This window comes from Teleopsis dalmanni, chromosome 1 (assembly GCF_002237135.1).
Source record: "Teleopsis dalmanni isolate 2A chromosome 1, ASM223713v2, whole genome shotgun sequence".
In the NCBI taxonomy this organism is placed as follows: domain Eukaryota; kingdom Metazoa; phylum Arthropoda; class Insecta; order Diptera; family Diopsidae; genus Teleopsis; species Teleopsis dalmanni.
Genome location: NC_051846.1, coordinates 191,195,341 through 191,209,169, shown reverse-complemented (window position 1 = coordinate 191,209,169; position 13,829 = coordinate 191,195,341). Strand labels below are relative to the sequence as shown.

Below are 13,829 nucleotides of genomic sequence, written 5' to 3'. Positions count from 1 at the left end.
AAAAAATTTACAAAAAAATTATAAAAAATTAAAAAACTCCACAGAAGTGGACGTACATACATTAAACGTTCACATAATGCTATTTAATGTGATGTTAAATATATAGCAATAAATCTGATAATTTGTTTGCGTGACCGTGACAAAACGTCTGAGAATCCATTATTCGTACGTCCCTTAAAATGCGGATGTACGACGTATGAAGTACGAGTACATTTGCTAAATACCATAAAATAAATGATTGTTACTCACATAAAATATATAAAATGAAATATATATTAATAATGATACAAAAGTAGAAAAATCGCAGCTCTTGCAACGAAACCCAGTGGAAGCAATGGAAGCAGGTTGCAACTGGACAAACTGCAACGTTGCCGAGCGTTTCATTTGAGTTACACTACACATTTACGTGATGCGATAGATTATCACGTTTGTGCTTGACTTTTTGACAACAGTTCCATTGAATTTTGCATTGTAATTTAAGTGAGAAATGAGAATTTGCTGAATTCTCTTCGTTAGAGAAACATAATGCCAATAATGGGCCAAAATACGGATTCGTGGAAAATTTCAGCATATATAAGTTAAATATACATAAGTGGGTCACTATTTGTAGAGGTCACGTTCGGTGTTGTCGCAATGCTGAAGATTATGCATATATACATACAATAATAAGCATTTAATGCTATTGGAGACATACAGAAATGCTATAAATTATCTGCAAAGAATCCTCAAAGCAGTGGGCAACACACCAACAACAATGGCAATACAAGAAGACAACAGAAATAGTAACAAAAATCTCATGTCAATGCTGTTGGAACGATGATGCATAATGTCTGAGTTGCAACTTGTATCTTCCCATGTTAAACTTGCCTCAAAATTCCTTTCAATGTTGTTCGTTTTTTTAGTGCTTTTATGAATCTTTTTCTCAATGCCTCTTGCAGTGTTTTTTTTATTAATTTTATTATGTTGCTTGCCTACAAACTACAACAACACCAACAACACCAACAACACCAATAACACCAATAACAACAACTTAGTATACAATGTGAGAACTTTACAATGAAATGGAATTTTGTTGCTAATAAAGGAATGGCAAAAATATGCAGCAATTACTGTTTGTTGTTGGCATTTCTATGGCAGTTGTTGCGCTCTAAATGGTGCTGATTGCTGCCTTACCGCCTTACTTTAGGCGACTTGTTGTAGTGACGTATTCCATTAGTACGCATTGTTTCGATCGTTTCGATTGTAGTTGCAGTTGTTGTAAGTGTAGCTGTTGTTTGCAGAAGTAACCAATGTTATGCCTAATTGTAAGAATTTTTAAAATTGTAACTACGAATTACTTTAGTGAAGCTTAACGTATGTCGATCAGTCGATACCTTGTACCTTATGCCTTATACCATCCAACACTTAAGCGCACTTCGTTGAACTTCAAGTGATTTTATGACTGCAACATGCATAGAACATGAGCTGAATATGCGGGCATGTGCATTGCAAAATTCCAATAATGTGTTATTGTTTATATGGAACAGTCTCATCATCATTACTACTAGCAACGTCATCAACATTATCGTCAAGATCACTCGCTGTCGAAAAGTATCATTTTAAATGAAGTTGATTGGTTATTGGCTGAGTGTGGCTTTAAATGGGTTAATATAAAAAAAGTGCTGAAAAATATTCTTCATTGGAATTTTAGGGTTACCATATTGGTCAGAAAAAAACTGTGTCGCATAATCAGATATAATGAGATTTGTCGCATATTGATTAAGTATGTATATTTATATATGACTATTAAAAGCTGACTTTTTTTTGATCTTTTGCTTGTATTAATAATTTTATTCCATAAAATAGTTTTCTTCACTTAATCTTCTTGTAAAAAATGACAAATTATAGAACGATGAAGAAGTAAGTCTCAAATCTATTTGCGAGAGAGAAACAGAAATGATTTGTTGAATACTGATTAAGTATATATGTATATACGAGTATGTGATTATTATAAATTCGATTTTGTTTTTATTATTTTTATTAAAAATTTTTCCTACAAAATAGTTTTCTTCACTTAATTTTTATATAAAAAATAATAAAATAAAAGGTGATGAAGATGTAAGTCTCAGATCTATTTGTTGAAATCAAACAGAAGATTTGGCATTAAAGTACAATTTTTCCTTACTAATCACACATTACTGCAATAATATTGTGCTAATATTTACTTTTTTATAATTATATAGACGATTTAATAATCAACAACTCTATATATCCTTATATATGGTATATCCTTAAACTTTTTGTAAAAGCGGGAGGCACTAAAATTTGTTTTACGAAGCTGCTTAATTGACTTTTCGGTAGAACTATGAGTTTTAAGTACTTAAGGTCGACTAACCCGCCTGTCTAGCTTAATGAGATGTCCGTTTCTTGCTTTATCATTATAAGATCGTTACTTGCTACTTATGACTACACTCCCTAATCCCCTGCCTGTGGACACGTTAGATGGAGGAAACGCAACTAAATATGGATAATGAATTATAATTCAAGAAAAAGTAACTGAAAATGAAATCTATAATCTACATATGGATATGGATAGTTCAAAAAAAAATAACTCAAAATGAAATCTATAATTATAATTGCATTTTCTAATCCTCTGTCTGCAGCACGTTCAATGGAAAAACACAACTCATATGGATTATAATAAATTATAATTTACTTTGAGAAGTGGAAACTAGAATTGAAATTTATTCTTAACTATCATATTAATTATAAAATGATTGTTCAGTTAAATGAAATACATTTTATTCTTTAAAAAATTCAACGATATTTCCAAGAATAGCATTAGCTAAATACTTGCATTTATCAATGCATTCAGCTTGTTTTTGTAAATCCAACCATCTACCTATAATTACAAGAAATGTGGAATTGATATGACTTTCTCTAATTGAGAAAGACTTATTCCTCCGTCCATTTTACCTATTTACCTACCTAGGATGCATAAAATTAAATCAATTACTATTTATCGATTTATTTTAGAGTGCAAGTTTTATTTGAGAACTAGTAACTAGAGTTGGAATCTCTAGCTATGTCTTTTAATTTGTTTTTATATTAATAACATTCAAAAAATCAAATCAATATCCAATCTTTAGCTATATCATTTAATTTTTTTATATATTAATAGCATTCCCAATATAAAATCTCTCTCTCTCTCTCTCTCTCTCAATATCTTTTTAACAAGATCCAATCTATAGCTAATTTTTTTTGTTTATTAATAGCATTCAAAAAATTAAATCAATATCTCTTCGAAGAGATCCAATGATTATGTAGGATCTGCGAAATTTTTAAAGTGTATTACTCATATTATTATTAACTATTGGTAACCATTTTCTGCAAAACACCCGCAAATATAAAAGCAACAAATCATCCTCGTCCGTACCTGCTCAGTCGTAGATCGTGTAACAATGCGAGTGATAAGTACGCGCCGGCGCGCAAATTCTATGTTTCCTCCTCAAAGCTATTCATGAACACTTTGGTTTTATTTTTGTCTGCAACTCAAGAAATATTCACAACAACAGCAACAACAACAACAGCAACAGCAACAAAATCAACTTAGCCAGCAACATATAACACATTTCTATTGTAAGAAAAATGCCAGCAACGAGATGATTTAGTGTGATTTATTTGAAATGATGCGCGTTTAATCTTCTCACGCATAAGCCAGCCCACTTTCTTTCTTGAAGCTCTGCCGCCTTGCGAATATTTTTTCTCAGCAATGCTCGTGATCGTAATCAACTCGATCAGCTTTTAATTCAATACTCTAATAATGAAAATACATATATTTAAAGATACAAGTAAAATATATTTTACCTTTTATTAAATAAAATTATAGAAAAAAAACATTGTATAGAAATTTTTACGTGTATTAAAAACTGGCAAGCCGCCGCCAAAAGTAACCATGGAACCATTGATGTCTTAAGCCTATCCAGTACAGTACGTTTGCTTTTGGCCAAAAGCTCAACTATTTTTATGATTTAAATTTGTACCAAATGTAATGTTTTTAAGTACCGATCCTTATCAGTTGCGCCTGACTTTTTGGCAGAGAAGCAAAAAATAAAAACGGTCACCTTTTGCTTTTCCCTCATGGCTTCAGATGTTCGCAGTGCTGGTGGTAATCTTGACTGTATCGCAACAACGACCGAATTCATCTTCATCATTGTAGGCAACGTTTTTAAGCTTCTTATCGATCGAATTTATCTTTATCGTTTTCATATTAAATATTTAAGTATATTTTTAATGTTTTACATTGGCAACGTGGCAATCAGATTTATTGAGACTCGCTACACCTAATCGCATCAGATAAAAAAATTATATGCGAATGGATAAAGGAATGTTGTGGTCATCACTATTTGCAGTTGTCTTGGATTTGCTAAGAAATTTACTATATTCTGGCAATATGTTGTGATGCATTGCAAATTATAGATGTATATGATAGATACAATGTAGGTAAGAGAATAACTGTCATACTATTGATGGAAAAGCTATCATTCTTCTTTTTGTAGAATTTTCTTTTCTCAAAAATGCATCCTATTATATGTATTATATTTATTGAATTAAAGATACTTGGTTTGCAAGTTATATTATTTTTTTCAAGACATGAAAGAAACATAATACGACATTATGTTTTCGGTCAGTTTAATATCTACAGTGTATCACAGAAAAAACATTTTAAAAATATATTTAAATGCTAGCCATTTATTTGCTGGAAATAAAGCTTTATATGTTCTATAGATATAACAGCTATTGTAGTCACCAGTAACTTGCTAAGCTGTGTATATCTAGTCTGAAGTTTCATATATAGAGAAGTCAGCTAAAACATGATGTTTTGTAGATGAAAAAATGGAAATGGAAATAAAAATGTAGATACAAGATAGATTTTGAGCCCACATATAAACTCGTCATCTGTGCAATTTATGCATTTTGAGTTCCTATATATAAATTCATGACAGATATTGATTACTGATAACTTGTTTAGCTCTGTGTATGTATTTTGAGTTCCTATATATGTATAAAGACAGAGCAAATATTAACATAACTGATAAGCTCGCTAAGCTTTGATTATGTACATATGCTTTTCATCAGCGTTTAGATACATGATAGATATTGAGGCAACTTATAAACTCGCCAATCTGTGTATATAAGTTTTGAGTTTCTATAAATAAAATCATGACAGATATTGGTCTTTGGTAATGGCTTAGCTCTGTGTATGTATTTTGAGCTGTGTATATAAGCCAATCGGTGTATATAAGTTTTGAGTTCCTATAATTAAAATCATGACAGATATTAGTCTTTGTTAATGGCTTAGCTCTGTATATGTATTTTGGGCTCCTATATATAAAGACAAAGTAACAAAGGTAACTGATAAGGGTCTCCTGAATTTAAATACATGTTATATACCGAGAAGGCTTATAAATTCACTAATCTGTGAAACTATGTTTTCAGTTTCTCTATATAGAGACATGACAGATATTGATGTTATGTTTTTGATTTCTGTATTTAGACATGTGGTACATATGAATATCATTTGCTAAGCTCTGTATATGTGTCCATAGTAGATATTGAAGTAACTGTTTACTTACAGTCATACTAGATATTAAAATTTTCTTTAATTTCAGATTAAGTGATTTTTTGTGATATCATTCATTGGTTGTTGGTTGGTTATAGTGGCAGATCTTCTAATAACTTTCTATGTACCTCAATTATCGATTTTTCGCCATTTTAACGAAATTTTGATAGATTCCATGCAAAGAACCTTTAGATAGAAGAATGCAGACTAAATTCATTTCGGCGAATTAAGATAATTTAATAGGTCTTTCGTACTTACAGATGAGCAGTAGCTGATGATACAGATGGTAAGCTGTTAAAGAAACACCTCTCTTCTGAACGCCATTAATTACTGTTATCTCATATGTATTAAAAGGATATCTTGATGACTCCAGTTCCCTTATGCGATTTAAACTGCTAGTAATTGGAAACAATACCAAGCAGTAATTAAAATATCCTGCTTTTGATCAATATATATTTGATCACTGATATGTATCTTATTCATTTGTACGATGTAGATAATCGATAATCGATATAAACTGTGAGTTAGTCTTAGTAGTGCAATTCCTTAGTATACTAATGTTCATTTAGTAAGTTTCTCATTAAAGCATTAACATTTTTTTTATGCGTATAAAATCAGAAATTTTTTAAAATGTATTTTCGGTTTTAAGTTTTGCAAAAAAAAAACGGCCATTAAAGATGCGCCTTTTGGCAAAACAATAAATGTTTATATGTTTTTTGTATCATAAAATAAATTTATTTCGTATTTTATTATTTTTGTTATTTTTAACTTTTTGAAAAATATTCGAGCAATTGCGCGGTAATTATTTTGAGTTTACAGCCATGTGGCCATGACCCAAATCTCATCTGCCTTAAAACATTTTGATTATTTTTAGATAACAGGAACACAAAAAAAAATTATTTTCAAATTTAAATATTTAACAGTTGATGCACATATTTATCATTAAATATACAACAATTATGACATAATATAATCTTATAATATATAAATTCATTTTCAAGTTAGAAGTTATTTACAGGACTTGATCACTTATCAAGTAATGACCTTTCATTTGGTTTATCAGAAACATACGCGCACTCTACAATCTTTCCTAAATGAACTGTTTTATTCAGAATCTAAAACTCTGATAACTCTATTTTTCTAAAATACTTATAGAAGTGAGATCCTCCGATGGGCGCATGGGTCTTTCCAAAACTTTTTTGATTTCAAAGACAATTCAAATACATTTCTAATCTAGCTAGGGATTACAAATTTCAGGTATCCTTCTACAATTTTATTGACTATACATCTGCAGAAGGATAACTATAAGCATGTTTTGGTGTACACATCACATACGGTACTCATGAGTCTGTCCAGATTCACATACAATTTATATGAAAAATGATGACATTTTTTTTGCCAGTATTAGTATTTTTTTGCCAAAATTGTCATTTCAGACTATCGAAAAGCGTATATTCTTTATTAATAACAAAAAGCAAAAGAAATTGCTGAGAATCCATGATGAGACCCATGAGTTATATATTATATATATATGGCGATGACCCCATGCTTTGACTAACAAAGTATGGGGTCTTCGCAATTTTAAAAATAACAAATATTAACATATATTAATTACTCAACTTATTCAAATTAAAAAATAATTTTTATAGTTTGGATATTGTTGTAATAATAGTACAGTTATAAAGCACTTATATGCTGATATTTTTGTACTATTTTTATTTTTTCAGGAACAAAAACTAATACTACTACTTTTGATAAAAACAGTTCATCTTTCCGAAAAAGGAATCTTACATTTCATTAGTAGAACTTTTCTTATTGAACTTAAGTTCTGTAACGTTAACCCATGCTTCTTCGTCCTTTTCCGATACTATTATTGGACTTTTTTAAATAAGCTTCTTTTTCACGCTATACCTATTTTATTTTTTAACTTATTTATTCATCCAGTTTTGACATGCCAGACAGATTTATCTAATTCACTACATAATAAAGCTTTGTTAGCAAAGCTTTATTGTTTTGCTTTTTATGAAACTAAAGTTATGACGTCATTAGCTTTATAGTGTTCTTTACTAACATATTCGATCACTCTTTATCATTTGTGCTTTATTTTCATTTTCACCAGCAGATCAAACACCTTTCTAACATACACAATAACTAATCCAGCAAAGCCAATGGCAAGACAACATTATCAATACAGTTGACATATGCAAACAGTATCACACTTTTGTAAAATATTATCCCAGTACGATTCAAATCTACTACTCGGATTATCGATTCTAATATTAAACCGTAATATTAATTCGTATTCTAACTGAAAAAAATCATAGGACGCGCTCCGTCCTAGCTTGATTTCGAAAGGCTTGAAGAGTTTCTTCCCAATTTTAAAGGAACTGGTTGTGCTGTTCAACGTCATTTTACGTATGGAGTGCTTTCTTTCTAGTCGTAGTATCAAGAGCGGCTTTAAGTTTGATAAATAAATAGGTTGCAATAATTTGTTTATCTTAGTTCATCTTAGTCTACAAATCATCTTTTTTTAATGGAATTCAAATTCTTGACAAGATATTAAAATAAAAAGAAATTTAACCACTAATTCATGTCAACACCTTTCTTTCATATTATCTCTTAGAAATTTCCTTTAAATTTTAAATTAACTTACATTTATTAGTTATTTTGAATTTTGCTTGCAGGCAAACTTCCATGGATTTTATACGACCCATAGCAGTGTATATTCTTCCAAGATAACTATAAATTTCTTTAAGTAAGTAAAATCTTTAGCAAGATATTTGATTCAAAAGAAATTTGACCAGTGACCATAACGTAATATATTACCTTTGCCTCCATGGACTTCATATAACCCATAGCAGTACATCTTGTTCTAAGATAACTACAAATTTATTTAAGTAACTAAAATCTATAACAAGATATTTGAATCAAAAGAAATTTGAACAGTGCCCATAACGTAATATATTACCTTTGCCTCCATGGACTTCATATAACCCATAGCAGTACATCTTCTTCTTCTAAGATCCATAGCAGTACATTTTCTTCTAAGATAAACAATAACCATTACCTTTGCCTAAACATTACCTTTGTCTCCATGGACCTCATATGATCCATAGCAGAACATATTCTTCTAAGATTACTACAAGTTTGTGACAGTAACTAAAATCCTTAGATTTGAAATTTCTAGAAGAAATTTGACCATCAACTTGTGCCAATATGTAAGCATTTTATTTTCACTACAGTTTATCTTCACTTAATTGAACCAATGTTGTTCATAGTTAAACTAATCGATTTAATGAAATTGTCTTATATTGTAAAGATCACACTGGGATGATCAACACTTTGGTATGTCATGCCTATGGCGATTCTAAATTAATGATCGTTAATTATGTTCTGCTCTATAAAACTGACAACATTCCTTGTAAGAATTTTCAAATATTTTGGAATGTTATTGTCTGATCGAGTAAAAACGTAAACAAAATTTTTTTAATTCCCATACTTACGGCGCCAAGTAGTACGCAGTTAAATTAAATTTTAAATTAATAAAAGAAATATTTTCAAAAAAATTCAATTATGTACGTTGAAAATATTTTACACTGAGGCAAATAAAAAAAAAATTTTTGTTTATAAAAATAAATTATAAAACAATTTAAATTAAAGTGGCAAAGCGAAAATATAAACAAATTCATAAGCAGCACAATAAAGGCAGCAGGACAGAAGTGGTGCAGTGGTGCAGTGGAGAATTGTGTAGCGTTGACATCACATACCACGTAACGTTCCTTAACGCTAATTGCCAAGTATTTGGGGATTCGGATTTATAAGACTTTTTTACAAATTACAGCAAATTCACATTTAGAAGTGGTGTTGACAGTTGTTTGGGTTAAGTTGGCGCACAGATGCAGAATGCGCCACTAACTGCAGCGCTGGCCCACTTGAGTGCTCGCAGGAAGCAACTTTTATGCAGTCTACAAGCAAAAACTACGGCGCTTTCAAGCGTTCATCGGGTAGCGCCCTTATAATAACGGAACAGCAGGTTCAGATCCAAATTCTTTTCATATTATTTTTGATTTGATTTTTGTTTATAAACAATATTAATTATAATATATAAACTTTTGATTATTGTTAAAGAATTTTGTGAGAAATACCAAATCTTTCCATAAAACAAAATAAAAAAAATTCGATAAGAATATTAAGTTTTTAATTTAAATTAGGATGTGTAGATATAAAAATTATTTTATTATTTAATATAATTTCAATCAATATTACTACACCTATTCCAACAATCTTCCAGTGAATAGAACTACAATAGGTCGACAAAATACCTCTTAACTTTAAATGCAATCTTACTACTAATCGTTTTCCACAAAATAAAATTTTGAGGTTTGTGTAGTCAAGTAAAGTTAAATCTGGTGTTAATATTCCTTATTATAGCAATTTGTACTTCAATTCGTTGATCTTAGTGTTTAATAATAAATCTTAGTCTTTTTAATAATAAATAATATTTTGAGACATGCATAGTCAAATAAATTAAATCTGGTGATTAATCCAATGATTTTAGCTACGATTCTTTGAGCTGTGTAAACAAGTATATCAGCTTGCTGAAAATTTCTTCAATATTTCTTCTCAAATGTTCCCATCCAATCTGTTCAAAAGTATACAATAATATTCTGAGTCAATTTTTATGTAGTTTAGAGGTAATCTGCCAACAAAATTTCTCTTTATCTTATATATTCACACTAATACCCTCTTGTACAATCTCTGTGGCATCAACCCGAAGAGCCGATTTCATACCACTACTTAGCCATTAATTTTAATTCAGAATTATATTAGTAAAAACAAGTTAGATCAAAAGGAATGAAGAGGTGTAAGTATAGATGTAATGAAAGAAGATTCGAATTTTCCTCAATTAGACAAGATAGTCGTTTTGATGCTACATTTCTCATGATTGAGGAGAGAAAATTGGGCATATTAGATTCATCCGGACGAAATAGTTTATGTAGCTGGTAATATCGTTAAATGAATTAATGAATGGAGCGCTCAAAAAATTAAGCATGATACTTAAAAAATCTAAACATAGATTTAACAGGTGTTACAGGTGTACAGGTGTACACCTGTAAACATAACAGATTTAACAGAGCAGGCATAGTTTGGCTCTATGTTGTAGTCTAGTTAACACCGATATTATTTTAGATACTTTTGATTGACTTCTATGATTATTAAACAACGAACAAACGATTTGGTCGTATTCAAAATTTATTAGTGGTGAAGATTGATTAGAAATATTTTTTTGGATTTGAAAATTTTTTCACTTCCACATTTTTTATTCAAAGGACACTACATTGATTGTTAACGTTCGATTTGACGAAAGAAACTAAATATTTCATATAAGCTATTCTTTTTAATAGTGAGGTTTTAACGAACAGTAGTGAAATTAAAACAACATAAATTTTTTATTATTTTTAAAACTTAAAAATGTTTTTTTAAAAAGGGCGTAAAATTCTTAATTAAATTTCTTCACTAGGACCACCTCTTTTTTATTTAACATAAATTTCTTGTAATATAGCATTAAATTCTTAATTAAAAACTGTGCCGATTAATATGCTTAGAGTTTCTAGTGAATTTCTTTCGGTGAATTGACGATCTTCTCAAAATAATTTTTTTTATCAAAACGTGCCTCAACTATAAATCAGGTTGCCTCTTTTGGAAGAGTCCCAAGAATGAAATTTCGTGTGACACTGTTTAAATTTGTTTATTAGAATATGCCTCCGAAACAATGATGGTCTTTATTTTATTTGTTCAAACTATGGAAATTCCATATATTCACACATGTGCACAAATCTCAGATGCGCCTTATCTATCTCAAATATGTGCGACAATGTCTTCAACATGTTTACAATGCATTCTCAACCTTGAAGGATTTCTTTGCAACATGCAGCACACAAATTGTCGTGCCTTTGCATTAAATTTTTCTCTCTAGGGTTTTCCCCGGATAGAAAATTCTACTTTAAAATCCTAAAGAAATGTTTCACCTGTGAAAGTGTATAAATATATTCACACAAAGTCGTTACAGTTTGTACATTTCTCACCTAACGCAACCTAAAACTGAAGAGGAATAAAGGAAGGTTTATGTGTTTTTAAAATCTGTTATCAGTTCACAATAATAAATAATAAAAATACCTGTGAGAAAGAATACTTTTCATGCGCCAAGAAGCCAATTTAGAAGAAGTGAAGTGTGAAACGATTTTATTGTTAAGGCCGCACTGAACGGCGGTAGGTAGTTGTGGTCGCAACCACGTATTCTTTGCACTTTTCATTATGAAACAATGTTGACCTGTTCAGATCATATGTTTCAATTCTGCGCTGGTTTTCCCCATATAATTTAGCACACATAAACTATTTTCCATGCATGCCAAATTTTATTGCAATTTTCTTTGAAGAACTGAATTTGCAGATATCTACGCTAGGAAATTCCCGAAGATCATTTGTATAACCCACTAAACTGTCAAATGTATTGTTGTGATTATATATTATATTAAATTGTAAAAACAAATTATTTTTTAATACAATAGTAACCATAAAGTCATTAAAGTCAATACAATTGTGTATATACTTCTTAAATAGAAGAAATGAATCACTTTTTATAAATTCAGCAGAAGTAAATTGAAAGAACGGGCTTACCCAAATTCTTGATACAGTTATAAATTATCTCTATAGAACGACATCAGATTATCTAACCCCATTCATGTTAAGAGTATAACACCTACTTTAAGACAATATTTCCAATATTTCCTTTTAAGCAAATTACTTTATGTTCACAATCCAACGGTTGACATATACCATAGATGGTGTCCTGAACCATAAATTTATTATGCCCTTTTCGATTAGTAGATCTCTGGTAACTCTGTTTTTTTATCTCTGGTTTTTTAATCGAGATTCAGATTTAATTTTCTATTGGTAAGTCTCGAGCGAAATGTACAACACTCGAGATTAATTTGTAACACTCGAGGTTAATTTATAACATTCTAGATATTTTGCCAGATTAGCAATATTATCCTGAAATTAATCGCTGTTTTATACGGCTTGAAGTGTGCTTTGATGCGACATAAGTATATATGAAAAATATTATTACTTACTAACACAACTACAAAAATGTTAGATTACTCTAAAAACATTCTACTGAGCAACAAAATTTGACAGATCGACAGTAAATCTAGATTAAATCCAGATTGTTTAAAGTTTAAATCGTATGTAAACGTTATAATGGTTTTATTAAAATAACCTTTACGCTTTTGAAAACAATGAATTTAAAGTTTTTTTTTGTCTTAACTTATCATTGCTTTATAATGGAAAATAATACTATTATATTATTCAAAGCAAACCTTGACTTGATTAGTGCTATCTGAACTTTGCTCTAATTAGCGCAACTATTAATCTCATGACTTTTTAATCGATGTGTTATGATATCATAATTTTTAGCATATCTGTGTTGTTATTGGTGCCTTTTCAGATGATACTATCGCAATTTTTCAGCTCATAGATACTAACCGATTTTATAAGGTTACAGGTTAAATTTAAAGTACTCTAACACAGATTTTGTGCAATTTAGAGTGAAACATTTGTATATGCTTAAGCCCTAAGACTGTCTGAAAATGTATCTAGTAGTTACATATGGCTTTCATTGAATTTAATTTACATCAACTCTTGACTATGAAATAAAAGCAAAAGATATTTTTACAACAAGAAGTAACTCCTGCCTCCACTTCGTTTAATCAATTCTCAATTGAAATCAATTGATACCTTAGTTAATGCAAGACCTTTATAAGAGTGCCTTTATAAAAGAACCTAACAAACAACTTAAAAAAAATTTTCTTAACTGAACGGAAGAGGTCTCAGCGTACAGGACGAGGACTTTAGATAGACCAACACAATTAGAAATCATGGTGGGAATCATCACAGAACTAACTTGTTCATTTTGTCTCAAGGATGTGAACAACACAAAATTCTTGGTGTTTTATTGCCTAGTATTTGCAAAATATACAAAGATTATTACGTAATAATGTCCTATAATGATTAAGGTCCTTTTAACCGATCTTCTGAAATTATTAAGAAAACTATAATATTGGAGATCTAGTAAAAGGTTTGGATTTTTTTTTTCTAAATCATTCCCTATCTTTTCTCTTCCTTCTTTTTTATTTATTTCAATTTTATTCTATTCTGGTTTTATTCT

The 13,829-nt window shown here is 29.9% G+C and overlaps 1 protein-coding gene across 1 annotated transcript in view; it reads right to left on the bottom strand.

Moving 5' to 3' along the window:
• Positions 1–1,506: 1,506 nt before the first annotated feature.
• Positions 1,507–13,829, bottom strand: part of LOC119666951 (protein LST8 homolog) — a 13,270-nt gene continuing 947 nt past the window's right edge. The window contains exon 2 of the mRNA XM_038076229.1: positions 1,507–1,580. Coding sequence (XP_037932157.1) covers positions 1,507–1,580 — 74 coding nt within the window. The remainder of the gene's footprint in view (positions 1,581–13,829) is intronic.